This window comes from Solanum stenotomum, chromosome 10 (assembly GCF_019186545.1).
Source record: "Solanum stenotomum isolate F172 chromosome 10, ASM1918654v1, whole genome shotgun sequence".
NCBI lineage: Eukaryota > Viridiplantae > Streptophyta > Magnoliopsida > Solanales > Solanaceae > Solanum > Solanum stenotomum.
In genome coordinates, this window is record NC_064291.1 from 5,544,731 (window position 1) to 5,564,296 (window position 19,566).

The 19,566-nt window shown below is 34.2% G+C and overlaps 4 protein-coding genes across 5 annotated transcripts in view; 3 read left to right on the forward strand and 1 right to left on the reverse strand.

Annotated features, from left to right (window-relative positions):
• LOC125842141 (serine/threonine-protein kinase BLUS1-like) overlaps nt 1-19,566 on the forward strand; it is a 287,074-nt gene that overhangs the window by 107,019 nt on the left and 160,489 nt on the right. The window lies entirely within an intron of this gene.
• LOC125842144 (probable methyltransferase PMT18) lies at nt 441-2,900 on the forward strand. The gene is made up of 6 exons (XM_049521372.1): nt 441-1,176; nt 1,264-1,474; nt 1,568-1,856; nt 1,932-2,103; nt 2,176-2,471; nt 2,565-2,900. Exons 1-6 carry the CDS (start codon nt 487-489, stop codon nt 2,785-2,787), a joined length of 1,881 nt encoding a protein of 626 aa, XP_049377329.1. The 5' UTR covers nt 441-486; the 3' UTR covers nt 2,788-2,900.
• LOC125842164 (probable aquaporin NIP5-1) lies at nt 8,341-11,769 on the forward strand. The gene is made up of 4 exons (XM_049521396.1): nt 8,341-9,060; nt 10,414-10,833; nt 10,913-10,974; nt 11,285-11,769. The coding sequence occupies exons 1-4, from the start codon at nt 8,851-8,853 to the stop codon at nt 11,481-11,483; spliced, it is 891 nt and encodes a 296-aa protein (XP_049377353.1). The 5' UTR covers nt 8,341-8,850; the 3' UTR covers nt 11,484-11,769.
• LOC125842158 (uncharacterized) lies at nt 11,902-19,287 on the reverse strand. Of its 2 annotated transcripts, none has more exons than XM_049521388.1 (9): nt 18,972-19,287; nt 18,841-18,893; nt 18,355-18,414; nt 18,140-18,217; nt 15,468-15,597; nt 15,162-15,214; nt 13,530-13,715; nt 12,431-12,642; nt 11,902-12,214 (listed from the first exon to the last, which is right to left on the reverse strand). In XM_049521388.1, the coding sequence occupies exons 1-8, from the start codon at nt 19,249-19,251 to the stop codon at nt 12,493-12,495; spliced, it is 990 nt and encodes a 329-aa protein (XP_049377345.1). In that variant the 5' UTR covers nt 19,252-19,287; the 3' UTR covers nt 11,902-12,214; nt 12,431-12,492. The 2 variants fall into 2 exon arrangements, with proteins under 2 accessions (XP_049377345.1, XP_049377346.1); XM_049521389.1 differs by having other exon boundaries at nt 11,902-12,326.

Consider the following 19,566-nt stretch of genomic DNA (forward strand, 5'->3'; position numbering starts at 1 on the left):
ACCCCACTTTTTTAAGCCGATGTCATGAAATAAGAAACCATGATTTTTTGCTCAATTTATGGTATGTGTTAGTTGATGAATTTTTACTCATTTTTTTTCCCTATTTTTTCAAGTAAGGAGACATTTGAGGCAGATGTTACGGTATTTTCAACCTGTCCACCAAAAACATTTACATATAATTTGTATAAACCAAGATATTCACTCATTACCTTTAATTTGTTTTAGTTAGACCAAGTCATGGAGACTTGTAAACTTGTTATTCATTTCCATCCCCTATATTCCTATTATTTAGTAACCTTTCAACTGTATCCATCAACTGGCCTTAAAATTAATGCACATTCATATTCAACTTCATCAATCTTGTTAGCTCAAGTGTTAATTACCTCTATCCAAAATCAGTTTTTTCTTACTTGTTGTATCAAAAATTTGCACTCCTTATAATTAAGTTAATTAATGTCAAATTAATTTGGTAGAAATTGGTATTCGATGGCAAAAGACCATGGTGGATCTCCAAAGTTGTACCAGCTTGAATCGAAGAGAAAACGAGTTACTTGGATTGTTGGTGTTAGTGGTCTATGCATCTTTTTCTATGTTCTAGGAGCTTGGCAGAATAATGGAAGACGACCAACTCCATCTGCTGAAGTGTACACGAGAGTTGGATGTGATCATGATCTGTCATCATCATCATCGTCTATATCATCATCATCAGTAGTTCCTATGGATTTCGAGAGCCATCATCAACTAGTGGTAAACAATACAAAGTCATTAGAAAACTTTTCACCATGTGAAATGTTGTATAGTGAATACACACCATGTCAAGAGCCACAAAGGGGTAGAAAATTTGATCGTAATATGCTAAAATACAGAGAGAGGCATTGTCCAAATAAGGAAGAGAAAGAGGCGTTACGTTGTCTTATACCTGCTCCACCCAATTATAAAATCCCATTCAAATGGCCACAGAGTAGAGACTATGCTTGGTTTGCGAATATACCACATAAAGAGCTTAGCATTGAGAAGGCTGTTCAAAATTGGGTCCAAGTGGAAGGTGATCGTTTGAGATTTCCAGGAGGTGGAACCATGTTTCCACACGGAGCTGATGCTTACATTGATGATATAAGTGAACTCGTTCCCCTTACTAGTGGAACTATTCGTACAGCAATTGATACAGGATGTGGTGTAAGCAATTTATCTATCTATCTTCTTATAGTTAATTAATTTATAAACTCGATCTGTATCTAATACTTAATTAATACATAAATATAGGTTGCAAGTTGGGGTGCTTATCTACTAAAAAGGGATATAATAGCTATGTCATTTGCTCCAAGAGATACACATGAAGCACAAGTTTGGTTTGCACTTGAAAGAGGAGTTCCAGCAATGATTGGTGTTATGGGTTCTCAGAGACTTCCATATCCAGCTAGGGCTTTTGATATGGCTCATTGTTCTCGTTGCTTGATTCCATGGTACAAGTACGGTAAGGTCTTCATTCTTCACATATATTCAATTTTCTTTATTAGCTAGTCATGACTCGTGACAGTTTAATTAATTAATCACTTGCGTATTGCAGATGGGTTATACCTAATTGAAGTTGACAGAGTTCTACGTCCCGGAGGTTATTGGGTACTTTCAGGCCCTCCGATTCGTTGGAAGACATATTGGAGAGGTTGGGAAAGAAGTCAAGAAGATTTGAAGAAAGAACAGGATTCTATTGAAGAGACTGCTAGGCAACTTTGCTGGAAAAAAGTGATTGAAAAGGGTGATTTATCTGTGTGGCAAAAGCCTCTGAATCACAATAAGTGTATCAAAAACAAATCACCATTTATCTGCAAGTCACGCAACAAAGCTGATGCAGCATGGTACGTAATGTAATTAATTACTACTATCAATCAACAAACTCATGAATGGCATTATTTATGCTCATTAATCTTAAGGTATCAAGACATGGAAGCTTGTATCACTCCGCTACCAGAAGTAACCAACTCAGATGAAGTAGCAGGTGGTGCATTAGAAAAATGGCCGGAACGAGCATTTGCTATTCCTCCTAGGATCAGTACTGGCTCCATACCAAGCATTACAGTTGAGAAATTTAAGGAGGATAACCAGGTAATAGAATCGATCATTTTAAAAATATATAGAACTTCATTATCAATTGATATGTAATAATGGATGGATCAGGTATGGAATGAGCGTGTGTCATACTACAAACGTCTAATTGGTCTATTGCCTCAAGGACGATACAGAAATGTGATGGATGCAAATGCTTATTTAGGTGGATTTGCAGCAGCTCTTTCGAAATATCCAGTTTGGGTAATGAACGTGGTTCCTGCTAAGAATGAGCCAGACACTTTGGGTATCATATATGAAAGAGGCTTTATTGGTACATACAATGACTGGTGTGAAGCTTTTTCAACATATCCGCGAACTTATGATCTTATTCATGCTGGTGGCTTGATCAGCCTATATCAGGATAGGTACATATATGCGTCCTGCTATATCTTTGATTTTAATTAGTTACTACTAAAATTACATAGTATTAATTCGATTTTCTTTTTGAATTGATGAAGATGTGATATCACGTATATTCTACTTGAGATGGATAGAATATTGAGGCCTGAAGGTACAGTTATATTCAGAGATGGAGTAGAAGCACTAGTGAAAATCAAAAGTATTGCAGACGGTATGAGATGGCAAAGTCGAATTGTGGATCATGAGAGCGGACCATTTAACCCAGAGAAGATTCTTATTGCTGTAAAAACTTACTGGACCGGTGAACCTAAACGAGAATAGTTGATCAGCCACACAATATTTTCGCGTATGGTTATTAAGTTTCTTTCTTGTTATTGCTTGTAGTTGGAATTATTAACTTTTATTGCAAATCAATAGAATAGAAGATCGATTCATGCTCATACTCTTTCATCTTGCATCATTTTTTTGCTTCTTAATTATAATGTGTTGGGTACAATATCACTGAGTGGCGTAGCCACTGGACACCCTTCATCGGAAAAAAAATACCATATATATAAGTAAAATGATACATGAAATGATTAAATAACATATTTTGGACACCCTTAACATAACAAGCTATTGTATCCCGTGGTTTCACCTCCTTGGAATGAGGTAGTGCTTGTGTGTTTGAATCTCACTAATTCTACTTTTTGAAAAGAGCTCTGTGCTATTTCTGGACACCCTTTGTGAAATTACGTACTGGCTCCGCACTAACTCTTACTTGATTACGTACATGACTTTTAGCACGTAACATATGCAAAGAAAACTATACTACTATATATGTTCAATATGTACAGATAATATATGCCATGTATGATCAAACAACACTAATATATAAAGTAGAATAAATAACTTGTCAATTACAATGATGATGATCTCAGATAAAAGAAAACTCACCACACAACAATATTCTTTAAGATAATATCCTATTATTTTGGTAAAAATGTTAACCACTCGAAATTATTCAATGATGATATCTATATATGCATCATTTATATATGTATGTTGTTGACTGGCCATTCGTTAATGGATGGAAGAGTTACTTCAATTTCCGGGGGTCAACTTTTCATTATTGTTAACACATTATAATGTATTGAACAATAGCTCCCACTAGGTTTTGTCCTGGCCGTATGATGCATGATTGATGACCAACAAGAATTAGGGTGGACTGGTAAGTACTCCTTCATCTTTAATTAGAGGTTTGAGGTTCGAGTTTCCCTGGTTACGGGGTCTTCTTTGTTAGGACGCGCTTTACTCTTAATGTAGGACTTTTCGGCGCGAATCTGAATTTAGTCGGATTCTAATGTAGAGACCAAATCACATTTTGCATGAAATCAGATAAATGAACTAGAGTAGAGTGTGTGTTTGTTTCCTCTATTCTTTTCCTTTTAATTAGAACCACCGATTTCCACTAGATAGTCAACCGCCCACTCACAAAAGTCACCATCTCTCCTTAGGCCCTTATGCAATCATTCTTCTTCTTTAATCCTTCCACAATTTTCCTCTTCCTTTTAGTCATTAACTATCAATTTTTCTCTTTCGCAGGAAACTTTATTTCTTAACTAAGTTTACTAAGTAAACGTCATGTTCGATCATGACTCCGACTCTAAGCACTCTAGCCTCTCGGGGACCTTGTCATATGCAAGATGTTGACACTCTCCAACAATCCTCCTCCCAACACCCGTCTCATGCAAAATGTTGTTTTTGGGAATCGAGTGTACAACTTTATTCTTGACGCAAAATGTTACTCTTGGGAATCGAAACCTAAGACTTTATTTCTTAACTAAGTTCACTAAGCAAGTGTCATGTTCGATCATGATTCCAACTCGAACCACCCTATACCCCTCGTGGGCCTTGCCATAGGTAGGATGTTGGCACTATCCAACAATCCCCCTCTCAACACCTAATCAAACTCACGACCTTGACTTTGATACCACTTGTTAGGATCAAACGCTACCATCATGCCAAAAACCATCCCTCATAGCAAATGCACAACTTTATTTCTTAACTAAGTCTACCATACAAACGTCATATTCAATCATAACTCTGACACGGACCACCCTAGCCCTTAGTGGACCTTGCTATAAGTAGAATACTGGCAATACCCAACACTTCTCGCCTTGGAGAAGAAAGATAGAATATTTAATTAATGGGTAAAATTGGTATTTAACTCTCAAAAATTACAAGGGAAAGTTTTATGTTTGTTTTATAATATGAACAAGGTTACACAAAATAACCATAATGATTATAAGAGAAGGAAAAAACTATTTATTTTCTATAAAAGTTCATGTGCGGTAGAGGAAGTGCACATGGGGAGAACTTTGCTTAATACCGTATACAAATACCATAATAATAAATTATGGTATTACACCTTTAATTAGCAGATGGATGTACATGGCTTAATTAATGTCGGCCAAGTATTCTGTGTTAAGAGTTTAGTGTAGGAGAATCATGTAAAGTACTCTACTAAATACTAATTAAACAGTGCTGCGTGGAGCTTAACCTTTGTGATTGACAAGCTACTCATATATATGGAGAAATTAGTTTTAATTTGAGTTCTTAAACATATCACTATATATATTGGGATCCTAAAAAGTTAAAATCATTGCTCCTAACCCACGCTAGCTTCATGACGAATGACGAATGACAAAGTCATAATATATCCGCCCTCCATTTCAACAAAATTACTCATTAATTAGTACTCCCTTTGTCCCATTTTATATGAGTAGTTTGACTCGGCACAGAGTTTAAGAAAGAAAGAAAGACTTTTAAAATGTGTGGTCCAAAATGAATGATAGAAATTTGTGTGACTGTAAATCATTTCATTAAGGGTAAAATAGACATTTTATAGTTAAATTATTACTTAATATAGAAATGTGTCATTCTTTTTTAGATTGACTAAAAAGGAAAGTAAGTCACATAAATTGGAACAGAGGAGTAGTATTTTATTCACTTTTTCTTACCCCCTCCGTCCAACAATAGTTATCCACTATATTAAAAATAGTTGTCCAACAATACATGTCTAATTTAGAAAATCAAGAAATAATTTATCTTTTGTGTCTATTTTACTCTTGCTGTTAAATATTATTTATCACCTGATACGTTTTTCAAAGCATTAAATTTAATAAAGTCGAAAGATAATATAGTAATATTACTCCTATTATTTATTGTTTCTTAAGGAATGTGTCAAGTCAATAGTAGACAACTATTATTGGATATAAGGAATAATTAATAAATATCTTAAATACGATGTAATTTCCAGTTTTTTAATAGTTTTTTTATTATGTGAAACTCTCTTTATAAATAAGGATAAAGCTTGAAAGAACATTAATAATGTCTTTTTAATTATGTGAAATATCGTTTTTTTTTAAAAATGAATGGACTATATTACAAGAATATATTAAAATGGATGGAGTATGCCTTCTTGGAAGCGAAGGGAGTACATTTTACAATTATTTAAGCTGCAAAAATTATGATTAAAACTTATTCAAAATTAAAATAAATATTTGGGGTCGCATTATACAGTAATGAGAAGCATATACAAATTGAATCATATATACTATTGTAGCAAGAACAGCTCGTCGCACCAGGTTTGCAAATTATCTTTCATGTATGATTTGCGAGCTATTACATAGGAGCAAGATTTTTATACTGTGCGCACCCACAGAATAACGGATGCGGGTTTCCTTTGTTATATTAAGAAAAAACATAATTTTCATATGGATACATATAAATACCAAAATCCACTTCAACCCCTTCCTATACTGTGGCAAACTAGTGTTTGGTAATAGATTTTGAAAAATATATTTGTCCCTTTAGTGAAATATAATTTATACTCATAAGTTCTATTAAAAAATATTTATAAGTTTGTATTATCTTTTTATTATGAACATGTTCTGTGATAAAAATTAAATTTATGGATTATAATTAAGCTCCAACATGCTTATGAACAATTTCCAATTTTTATATTGACATTACTTTTAATAAGTTCTATGGAATAATACCATTACATATTTGAAAGTCAAATAACAACAAACACATTATAAATATCAATGCATACTTAATTAATAAATGGTGGGATAGTTTTATAAAATATAAAAGTTTGAATAAATTTTAAATTTTTTAAAAGTTCTCAAATAATGAAATTTGACCCGATTATTAATTTATTTCTTAGTATTTAAAAATTTGAAATGTTCTCAAAAATAATAATAAATTATATTGACAGACACTATATACCAATTTTTTCCCTAAATATTTAAAAATATCTATGGCCAGAAAAGAACAGGAACAAAAGAGACCGATAGCATTGAAATAGTGGATAATTATTGGTTTGGTAATATACCATATATATATTTTACTCTATGATTAATCGAAAAGAGAAGCCTACTATACTCATCTATCCGCTTCTCCTTTAGATCGATGCGATATTGCAAATTTGTCATTATTTATGTTTCTATCAATTATTGATTGTTAATCAAACAATTCTCCGACTGTTTTAAAAGTTATTGGGAGAAAAACTTATTTATTTAAAATACTCCTTAGTTCATTATTGGACTGATAAAATAACTCTAGTACGTTTCCCCAATATCCTAGGTATTCTAGATTATATATATATATATATTTAATGAGAAACAAATTAGATTTTAATAACTTATTACTAAAATTGAAAAGAAGTTTCAATCCCATAATTCAATTTACATGAAATAGTTTGATTTGACATGAAATTTTAAAAAGAAAGCAAAAGTTGTATGACTTATAATCCTTACCATTTCAACCATAACGTTTGTACAATTATAAAATTTGTCTTAAAATAATAATAAAATTCACATGATCAAAAATCAATTCATTACGAGTAGAATAAAAAAGAAATACTTTCAAATATGAAAATCCATACTTGATGTTAATAAATAAGGAATTAGTGTTATTTTGGCAAAGACAATTGGAATGATGAGGTTGAAATTATAAGAAGAAAGCAAATGAGATGAGTTTTTTTTTTGGTTTCCATGTAAAGTTTGGAGTCCATATTGGAATTCTAACTAAATTTAAATTGTACATTGCAGAGCTCATTCGGTGATGACACTTTCAATAGAATTTTCTTCATACTAAATGCTCGAATCTAAAATCTTTGATTAAATAAAATAATCTCATCACTACACCACCACCTATGTTCGTCAAATAAGACGAGTTGCTGCATTGAAGGTGCTTGTAAGTCAGCAACGTATAACTATAATACTATATATATATATATAAAAAAGCAAGGCATATAATAGCTCCAAGTTCTTTGTATAGTTATACATACCTTGAGCTTGACTCTGCCTAGCATTATTATTATAATTTCAGTTTCCTCTCTCTACAGGGTTGGGTTCAACTTGGCTTTCACAAATAATTTAATGCATTATTGGTACAAAGTGGAATTGCTCAAATACAAGCCTTCGTGCGTCACAGGCACCGATGAATTCGTGACAGTTTTTAATTTTACTTACCGCTCGATGTTCGATATTCATATTTGATATTTACACTGAAACGCAACTAAATTCAGATTCATAACAGAAAGTTCCACATTAGAGGATGAAGCGCTACTACAAAAACGACATCATATTCATAGGAACCCGAATCTAAATTCAAAACTTCTGATTAAAAATGAATGAGTAGTTATCACTATACACTATACACAATCTGTTGTTGGTGAATTCATGACAGTGGTCATTTGAAGAAAGTATTGGCTGTCAGTTTAGCATTGTGGCCATTGACTTTTCTCTCTCTCCCTCTCTTTCTCCCTCTCTTGGTTGTCGGCCTCCTTTTACTTACTTTAATTATTATTATAGCTAAGAAGTATGTGTATATAATACTAATTATTACATATGCAATATACCCAAAATCACTTGTGTTTCTTCTTCATACTCTTCAATTTCATTAAGCAATCTGAGTTTACTTATTCTGCTTCTTTTGCTCTTTTAGCTGGTTTTTGTTATGTTCTGTGGCTTAGTTCAGATCCATCGCCATCATCTCATAAGTGCATAATTAAGCTGGATATATTCATTTCTTCTATTCCTTAGTTACACACTTATAAAAAACCTCTAAATCATGTAACTCAACCTTCATCTATTTCTTCAATCTTCTCCTTTCCCCCAAAAAAAACAAAAAAAAAAGTTTTTGTCTTTCAGTTGCTATATTCTGATTATCTATTTGGATCAATCTATCGATCTGGCTGTAACACTGAATATCGTGTAGCCAAACATTTATAAAAGCAAAAAAAAATATGTAATATCTATCTCCATTGAAAGCAATCTAGTTCATTTTTTTCTTAAAAAAAAAAAAAAAAAAAAGTTCAATTTATTGATCAGGATGGCGGAATTAGAAAATGGGATATCGGCGCCGGCAACGCCGGGGACGCCAACACCGTTCTTCCCGTCGTTACGAGTGGACTCAATGGGTTCTTATGATCGGAAGTCAATGCCCCGATGCAAATGCTTGCCTTTGGATGCTCCAACATGGGGAGCTCCTCATACCTGTCTCGTCGACTTTCCCGCACCAAATGTCTCTCTCACCAGAAAGGTACACTACTACTACTTAGTACTTACTCCTTCCGTCCCATTTTATGTGAGGTGAGGTAGTTTGATTTGGTACAGAATTTAAAAAAGAAAGGAAGACTTTTAAAACTTGTAATTCAAAATGAATGATATAAATTTGTGTGACTGTAAATGATTTCATTAAGTGTAAAATAGATATTTTATAGTTAAATTATTACTTAATATAGAAATGTATCATTCTTTTTTAGAACAGCGACTAGTACATTTCTTTTTAAGATCAATCATTCATGTCTGCATTTTTTCACTGTGTCCGTTTCAAAAATCATGATTAGTTTAATTTGATATGTAGTTTAAAAAAATAAAGAGGATTTTTCAATTTTATGATGTTAAATGTGGCTTTGACAAAAAAAAAAAAAAGAGGTCATTTTTTTTAGGGAAGAAATATTTTTTAGAGTACTATCTATTGATCAAGTTGGGGGTTAGGTACATAATATGGCTACTTAAACCATTACAATTACATCACAAGAGGGCCCAATTAGCGAATAATTTCATTCATAGTTTTCTTTTCAATCTATGAGGCACTCCTCTTGGGTCAACTATCAAACTGTTTTGATACCACTGTTATAAGTCAAAAGAGTTATTAATTAGATGAGAAAGCTTATTTTGCCTATAAATGCTACTCCTTTTATTTTAATTAGTTTGATATTATATGTTTTTTGGTCCATCTTAAAAAGTATTGACTTTTTTACTTTTATGCAATTTCTTTATTTCAACTTTCCACGTAAGTGCATTGATATGCTTAAAACCATAAAATTAAAGAACATTTTGATATAATTTTTTTGAGACAAGGTAACTTTAACATTTTGATATAATTAACATATCTTTAGTTCCAACTTTTCAAATGACCATACTACAAGTATAAGATCATACAATTAAAAGACATTGTGATACATTTAACATATTTTTAATTTAGGACCTCAAGATTCAAAAATTTAATTTTTTGCCCTTTAAATAAACTGGTATTTAATTTGACCCCGGAGAACCAACCCATTGAACATATAAACTCATTAGCATTTCTTGCATACCCAATTTACTTTAATTCTTGGGCGAAGTAATTTGATTTACAACACATTCTTCTAAAACATGGCTTTCATTTGTCCATTTTTTTTCCTTTGATATAGAGAACATGCAAGATTCTTCTCATGAAAATGGAAAATTTCAAAAATATAGCACGTTATTGTGGTGCCAATAAATAACAAACTAATGCTGATGACTGTTTTAGTTAGTAGTTCAACTTGCAAGTAATTCTGACCTTGTTTGTTAGGACTACTTTATCATACCCTAAAATGTAAAACATATGTGTGTGTGATGGATACAGTTGGGAGCTGAATTCGTGGGAACATTTATCCTTATATTTGCTGCAACAGCCGGGCCAATTGTGAACCAAAAGTACAACGGAGCTGAATCTCTAATTGGGAATGCAGCTTGCTCAGGGCTGGCTGTTATGATTGTGATTCTGTCGACGGGCCATATTTCTGGAGCTCATCTGAATCCGTCCCTCACAATTGCATTTGCAGCACTTCGTCACTTTCCATGGGTTCAAGTGCCAGCTTATGTTGCAGCACAGGTTTCAGCATCCATTTGTGCTTCTTTTGCACTCAAAGGTGTCTTTCATCCGTTCATGTCTGGCGGTGTTACTGTCCCTTCAGTAAACACTGGCCAGGCTTTTGCTCTTGAATTCCTCATCACATTCAATCTCCTTTTCGTTGTCACTGCTGTTGCAACTGACACCAGAGCGGTATAGACCAACTTATACCTTATATATTCTTCATGTCCAACAAATACATACTACTAGTATTTACTAATTCTTTCAACAGGTGGGAGAGTTGGCTGGCATAGCAGTTGGAGCTACAGTTATGCTCAATATTCTAGTTGCTGGGTAAGTAAAATATCTCAACACCCAAGTATACAGGTTACGAAAATGTATCTCTACTAACCCAAACAAACCCTTCGGGCATTACCATATATCAGGAGCTTGCATTAGGGAAGAAACTTACTTCACTTATTCTACAAATAATGTTGCAGAGAACCAACCGAGAGCCAAATTAATACACTCCTTCCAATTATGATATATTCATGCCTAGTACTGTGACATGAATTCTCAGCTAGGCTTAGAATTTTAGTTTTTGCCCAAGCAAATCCAGTATTTCTTTTTTGTAGTTTTTTTGACGTGTTGATGGAATAAGCAGGCCGTCAAGCGGTGCTTCCATGAATCCAGTACGAACTTTGGGGCCGGCCGTTGCAGCAGGAAATTACAAGTCATTGTGGATTTACCTAGTGGCTCCAACTCTGGGGGCTATTGCAGGGGCAGCTGTTTATACGCTCGTCAAACTTCGTGGAGATGACACTACTGAGACACCAAGCCAGGTTAGGAGCTTCCGCCGCTAGTCTGCTGAAGGAAGGGTGTTGTTCCAACTTATAATACTATTGTGTGCTTGAAAATAAAGGTGGAGGACTAAGGAAACTGTGACTTTCAGTCTCATCATCGAAAACAATTTACATTTGCATATAGACACTCTTTCTTCTCATTCACTTTGTGTGGATGACTTAGAAGAAGAGGCAGAAATTTGGTTGTGGTCTGTGACCTTTTTTTTCTTTTTATGATTTGCTCTGTGTGAACTTATGCTACCTTAAAATTATGTGTGACGGTAATAAGAAGCTTTCTACTTGTATATCTAGTCACAAAATGTTCAAGCATCCAATGTTTATTAACAATCGTCGCACCAGAACCGCTTAAATCCTTCTATCCTCCTTAGTCCTTGCAACTAATTCTGTAGGTTACTTTCTCTTCTCCAAAATCACGAAGTCATAGCAAACATATAATTCTCTAATAACTTAAACATTTAGATGAGATAATCACATGCTTCAACAACTACATTTCAGCATACATTATCATCTTCATTGCTGAAATAAATAAATAAATTATCTAACCTGAAGTTGGGTTCAATTAATACAGCATGCCCGGTTTGTTCTAAATCATCACGCTTTTCCACGATTGGTGATGAGTGATGACGTAGTAACAACTCAAAGTAGTATCCTAACTTAAGCAGAGTTCAGACTCTCAGTGACATTCATCACGTTTAATATGCAACAGGGAGAGCTGAAGTGATTGGAAATTACTGCAAATCAAGATAGAAACAGGCCACTGTCAGATGGATAAAGGGTGACTAGGGCGTGCCTGATGGTTGCCTGTGGGTCAATCTATAATGGCTGCATCCCCCTGTTTTCCTTCTGATAAAAAAATCACGTACGCGAAAGTTAAGACCTAGAAATGAAGAACTCCTTAACAGGAAGACAGGGATCTGCAAAGGACATTTTCTATTGGCACAAATTACCTTTTCTGCATGGTTTGGCATGTGGAAATTTACATCTTAACCAAGTCCCAATGTCACATTCACTAAGGGGAAGGCGTGCAACTTCTCCATTCTTTGACACTTGAGCTTAATAGATCCGGGAGATGAGCAGACCAAATATCCAAATCTGGTAATGGTCCTGTCAGTGCAAGATAATTTTCTCCTGCGCTCTTTGGCAGCTTTTTCCAGCTTACCTGCCATTTCAGATAATAAACTTTTTAGTCATCGCAGGTAAAGCCAGCAAAATGCAGAGCGACATCCAAAAGACACAAGTATTCTTATTGCGCTCATAGCAAATAAAGAAATTTATTTTATGACATGAAGATATGATGTCGGTGGAACTCTCTGGAAGGTTTCTTGCCAAGGTAGAGCAGACTATCAGTAACTTAAGTCCTGCCTTTTCCTAGCAATACACACCATGCAAATGCACATTTCAAGAAAATTTAGCACACATTTACAGGGTACACCATTACATTGCCCCCATATACCTTGATCAACTTGAAATGTCAAGAATTCCTTCTAAAACAAGGGCACAACTTTTGAAAACTATACAGATGTTTCAAGAAATCATTGTAAATTTTATTGGAACTGTTGGGTCACAAAGATACAAGGGTTTTTGGTCTATATGGTGTGCAGACGATGGTAACAGTTGGTCCAAACCTATTGAGGTCCAACACGCACACAAGTATATATACCATACTATTTTTGCAAACTCACTTAACTTTCTTCTACCACAACCAATTTCATTCAAGCAAACCCCCGTTTCAATTTCTACGCCAAGTCACTGTGTAAACTGTAAAATAAATAGGATACTGAGCATGTCATAATTACTCAACAGTATTTCTCCATCAAATTTGCATATCTTGATAAAGGTACTTTTAAATTACATATGGCTGAGATTACTTTTTGAAAGCCTCCTTTGCTTCACTGGCTTAAAGTATCAGTTTCATAGGTTCCCAACCCTAGGTAACCTTTTGGAACGAAGAAAGACAAAAAAGGCAGTTTGGGATCCAAAAGGGCCATAAAAATTTTGTACTGCTTTTACTAAGCAAAGAAGGTAAATGGAATTCAAGTACCGTACTTGCTCAGGAAATGCCTTGCATAATGCATTGATAGTTGCGTTTAGTTCCAAAGGGTCATCCCTTTTGGGAATATCTGGTTGCATCATTTCAGAAGTATCAGACAATTCTTTGGTAGCAGCACCACAATTCACCATGAGACGACCATTGGGCATCAACATCTTATTCATCTCCAACCAAGTTGTAACCTGTTAAGGAAAGACAAAACAAATGCATTAGATCCTGGAAATCTACCACCAAGGAACCAGACAGCAAAGTACATCACTATTTCGGAACAATCTTCCCACATATATTATTCAAGAAGTACCAAATTGGGGAATCTTATAATTTCTAGGTAGATCAAAAGTACTCCTTCCATTTAATTTCACATTTGTTGCCAAAAAAATAAAGGTTATTGTAAACATTGAATGATAACTGTAACATCTTTAACCAATCTGCCAAAGCTTCATACCTTTAACTGTTATTTTAAGAATCTAGCTAGTGAAATTTTAACATAAGAACACATTCACCTTGTACATCACAACATCAAAACACAAAATGAGATAAGAGAGAGCAGAGAAAGAAATCGTTACATATACGTGTTAAAACTGAAGAGTACTGTGGAAAGCTGTGTGAAAAAAATTAACATATATCCCAATGTCAGATGAATAGGTAAGGCAGAGTGAACTAGACTTGAATCCATGTTACGTATATTGATATCTAAAGAAATTGAGGCCATTCAGCTTTAAAGTTGATATTACTAGAGATTAAACCTGCATTTACTGAATGTAAAAAGTTCTCAATTGAGTAAATCAGAAACCTTTTTGACAACACTAGATTCACAAGGGTGAACATAATGAATCAACAAGACATGCAAAGGAGAAATGAGAGTGGCACTACCTTAATACTTGGTTTTCTGGTGAATAATAAATCTACTTTATCGATAAAAATGAGAGTAGATCTGCGAGTCACAATCAATCTAGATATCATTGTGAGTGCATTTGACAAAGTAGTGCTTTTAGCATGAAAACGAAACTTCGTCTAGTCAGTGTTTGGTAAATGTTGGGGAAGCGTTTTTGCTGTAGTAAAGCCTTCAACAAATGAGTAGAGAAGATGCTCAAACTTGGAGCTGATGAAACTTCTGTTCATCAATTTCTTTCTTTTTTGAAAAAAACAAGATAAAGTTTTTTTTTCTGTTGGTCAATATTTAGGTACTATTTGACTTTTTTTTTCACTGTCAAATCAAATCGATTTTCATTTTTTATATCAGTAATATCCCAACCAGCTTCTAAACATCTTGACTATACCAAGCAAATCAAAGAAATTTTCGTAAGGGTTAATTCTGTATATTAAACACAAAGTACTTTGCGAAATAATTGTACGATGAGATGCTACTATAATTTCTTAAAGTACTTCTCTAAATAACTACAAAAAAGTACTTATCCAGAAGCTAACACATTCTCAATCGGGTGCCTAAATGGGTTGATTCAACCATCAACTCTATTATTAGCCAAAAAGAAAATCCACATGTAATTATTCAGAAGAGAGATACTATTATCAACTACATAGTTTGATGAAAAGATAGAGAAGCATTGTATTGTAAAAATAGAATCACAACAAATGCATGACTATCAAAATTGTGCACTTGAGCATACCTCTTCCAGTTGTGGCAAAACCTTGCCATCAGAAAACAAATCAACTATTATACCTGAAATTATTATTTAGAAGAATATAAGTAAACTTCGGATAGAAGTCATACCGAAGTTTCTGAATGCTCACATTGGATGCATGGCAAAAAATGTTAAAAATTATGATAAATCAGGGAAGTTATTTGAAATGCTTCAGCTGCAGAACCAGCTGCAAGAACAATCATTTGCTGGAGGATAAGAACTTCCCTTCCATCAAAAAGCAATTAATAGGTCGACTAAGGATTACATGTCTGAAATAAGGCAGTGATATACCAGCATAACCTCCAGGAATAGTAACAGATGAAGAAAATACATCTCCAATATAAACCTCCAACACACCTCCACCTTGAGTATGCTTCTCCAGATCAGAGAGCCCAAGATATTCTCTTGCTTTTGCAATCAACTGGAATAATGAGAAAAGCCAACTCATTTTCACAAATCAATTATGTTGAATTGGACAATGACTTGAATAATTTAGTTTTATGTGCCAGATGACATTATTAAATCCCTTTTTTGACATTATTAACTAATTGAACTCCATGTTATTGGATCAATACCCAAAACACAAAATTCCGAACTGAAAATATCATCACTGTGTAAAATATTCTAAATGATCATGTATTTATTGAGAGTAAAGAGAATCATTGAGAATATTGTGTTATGGTGGCTGTTCCAGCAGTCAGAGCTTCTTTCAGGTGGCCCTTCAAACTTCCAACAGCACTGCACCTCTTTCTGGTAAATATTCTGACCACACCACTTATTATGGTCACTATTCTGAAAAGATTTCCTATCACTGTTTTCTGAAAACTTTTCCAATTGTTTCTTGAGCACCAATTCAAGCTAGTTCAATGACATCAAGGAGATTGTATGTCACAACACCATTATTCAATGACAGAATTGATTCTTTTCTATCATACTGCAAGAACCACTTCTATTATTTGCAATTATTAGTGACTTTTAAAGGAAAGAATTCCAGCACCATTTTTCTTTCTGGTGATTGTCCATTATTCTAATGGTACTATTTGGATGATTGTTTACACTTCTGTTTTGAATATTTCTTAGCTTTAAGATTTGTGAACTCAAGTTGCTTCACCATCTCGAGTTTAAGGGATGTTTTAAGTCCAGAGAATCATTGAGAATATAAAGTAAACTACTTGAAATGACAATATTATAATAATTAGTATTCCCACAAATTAGAAAGCTCTCTTTTTTCATGTTACTAAAAATTCCTATATAAAGGTTTCTCTAGTGTGTCGTTAACCAACAAATTTCAATAATAGTTTTGTCTCTTCTTCTTTCCTTCCACGACCTATAGAGTTTTTATAACTTGTGCAATTTCTTTTGGCATAGGTATGTTTTCTGCATTAGCACATGTTAGTAGCCTAGCCTCAACCAAGAACCCAAAATCACATAATACATGAAAGTTGCAATGAAATTTGCTGAAGGCTTGCTTGAGGAGAGCTTAAGTCCTCAAAGTAGGTGCAAATAGGCTTGGTGCTCAACTCACTTAGAGGCTCTTTATGGAAGGCACTAAATCAATAAAGCATGTATATTATCGACCATGGACTCTATCTTGAATAGGGTAACAATGCACGATAAGCTTTACTTGAGGTTTTAAACGCATCACACATATATTTCTTTCTAAATTAGAGGCGGATCTAAGTATAATATCCTCCTCAGAGATGCATAACACATATCACTAAAGGTCTATGCCATTTATGTGATAATCAACTCCGGAATTCATACAACTTTCAGTCACTAAGATGACTACATAACTTCCACATAAGTTAGAGAACAAGATCAATTCCTTTCATAGCAAGCACTGGAAACAAACGAAACAATCAAAAACTGATTTGCATCAAGTACCTGTAGAAAAGCCAAGGGCTGCCAAAAATGGATGAGAACCCAAAAGGAATTTCTATTATGCTCACATGCGCATTATGATTTTGTGAAAGCTCAATTCCTGAATACATTAGAGGCCAGTTCAATTGAATCATTTAGTGAATCTGCTGGAAAGGTACTTTAGACCTGTTAACATTTTGAATTTCAATAATCATAGCTATGTTTCTCTTAATCCTGCCTATATTCTTACAAGGAATTTTATGCTTCCTATTTTCGTTTTGGAAATATTAATTTCGCAGAAGCTAAGGCCTTTAGTGTTCCTTCATTTGATGTTCACCAACTGCCTTTAAAATACTATCTATGTTGAATCATAATTAGCCAGTTGCCAAGTCACAGACCCTATGCAGTGCCCTTTTATTGACTTGCAACAAGGAGGTTGAATAAGTTTCATTGGCTAAGCTTGTTGTAAAGAGTATGCTCATAGTTTTTTTTCAAAAAAAGAGAAAAGAAAAGGAGATCTCCCTACCTAACAACGTTTAGAATTCCTGTAACTGCCTAAACTTCAACATCATTCTACTCTTTTGGATTGGAGTAGTATGTCTATGTCCATATATACCCAGTAGATTGACTGTTTTCCGTAAGTTTTGCACTGTAAAGGGATTTTCTTTCTAGTGGCTCTGTAGGATGCATCTTAATGTAAGGAAAGGGTACTTATTCAATAAAATAGCAAGAAGTCAGGCTTCAAACCACCATCCCTCTGTTTCACATGGTTTTGACAATAAAATAACCGATGCAACAGAGGTGCTTCCTCAATAAAATAATACAGTATAATACTAATTTTAAGACTCTGGAAAGTTGTGGAATGACTCAGTACTGTTTTTTTCCTTTTTGGATTAGTTGGAACAACTCATTACTGTTGTTGGAACAAAAGAAACAGAAGCTACCATCATACTATATAACTCCTCTAGATTTATATTTTCCTTTATTTATTGTGATGCATCAAGGTCCAAGATATACCAGAGAAAGATTGCATGAGAAATATCAAAATACAAATATGCCCTTGAAAGGAGAAAAGCTAAGAAATGACAATGAGAGGTTACTACAATTTCATCTATCTCCCATCCAACAAGCAGCAAAGAAGGCCACAGTTCAAGCATCAAATGTGCAGCAGTTGCGCCCCCCTGAAAATTAGCAGGAAGTAGCTGCACCTCAGTTTAATCCCCATAAAGAGACAGTAAGATTTCAAAATTGAATTTGTTAAAAAACTAATTTTATCAGTGATAATTTGTCAAAAAACCTTAAAATAACCTAAATTTACCAAGCCAAAGATTGCGAGAGGGCCCTTTGGAACAATGGCCGGCAAGCTAGCAAACTCATCCTGGTAATCAAACAGAAGAAAATGTACCACATTAGGAGACTCAATGCACTACATATGCATAGTACAGTTAACTCTCAGGATCAATAACCCTAAACCATACAACAGAAAGTACAATTCCGCGTGTATCTGCCTGCCCATGCTGGATTGACTAAATTTTCGTCTTCATCATGTCATGTCCTGAATTTATGTTGAGCACCGTTTGACGCCATTTGGACACGAAACTGAGATTTTTTATTACTATCGGCAAATATCATTTTTAACACCTCTCAGACAGATACCAATTTTCATAACTCAGAATTGTTGAATGCTCACTAACGATGCATTTTGATTTCAATAATCCGAGAATCCGACAACTATGAGGACACTATACAGATAGTAATAAGAAGGCAGTTGAAAAAAGAGACAGAAGAAGAAGCAACGGCATACCCAATATGCACCAGTCCATTTGGTTCCCTTGTGAAGGATGCTATGCACATTATCTGTTCCAAGAAAAATAAAATTCAGAAACTGACTTGTTTGTTAAACTGAATGAGTACTAGTGATGAGAAGGAACATACTGGAAGAATCGAGAAGCAGGACTCGTGATTCTGGAGTATCGAGGATTACAATGTTATTATAATTACTTGTAACAGAAGTGAGCACCTTGAAATCTGCTGCGCAGCTCCGTATCGTCTTCCTTGTGAAATGCGCCTTTCTTCTCGAATCCCAAATGGAGCTGAACACCTTTTCATTGCCGATGGGAAATACGCTCGCCGATGGGCCGCCCCATACACTAAGTCTGCTCATGTCTTCTATGTTGTTGCGGATAAGAGTTAAAAGAGAATGACAACACTCCATTTACATCTTGCCTTCCTCTCTCCCTCCTTTATATTTTTTTTTTGTTCTTTTTGGGTATTCGAGCAAATGTTTGCGCACCTTAATTAATTTCTCTAAATATCAGTTATGGGGAATTTTCGCAAAGAGCTATTATTATAATAAATTTAATTATAATTTATAGTTATTAGTTTGCATATTTACGAGTTGTATTTACATTTTAAGCTGTTTAGTTTGTATCATTGACACTTTGTATAAACTCGAAATAACGAATTTATACAAACACAAACAACTCAAATTCAAATAGTCATACAAATTATATTATATAATTCTGAATTA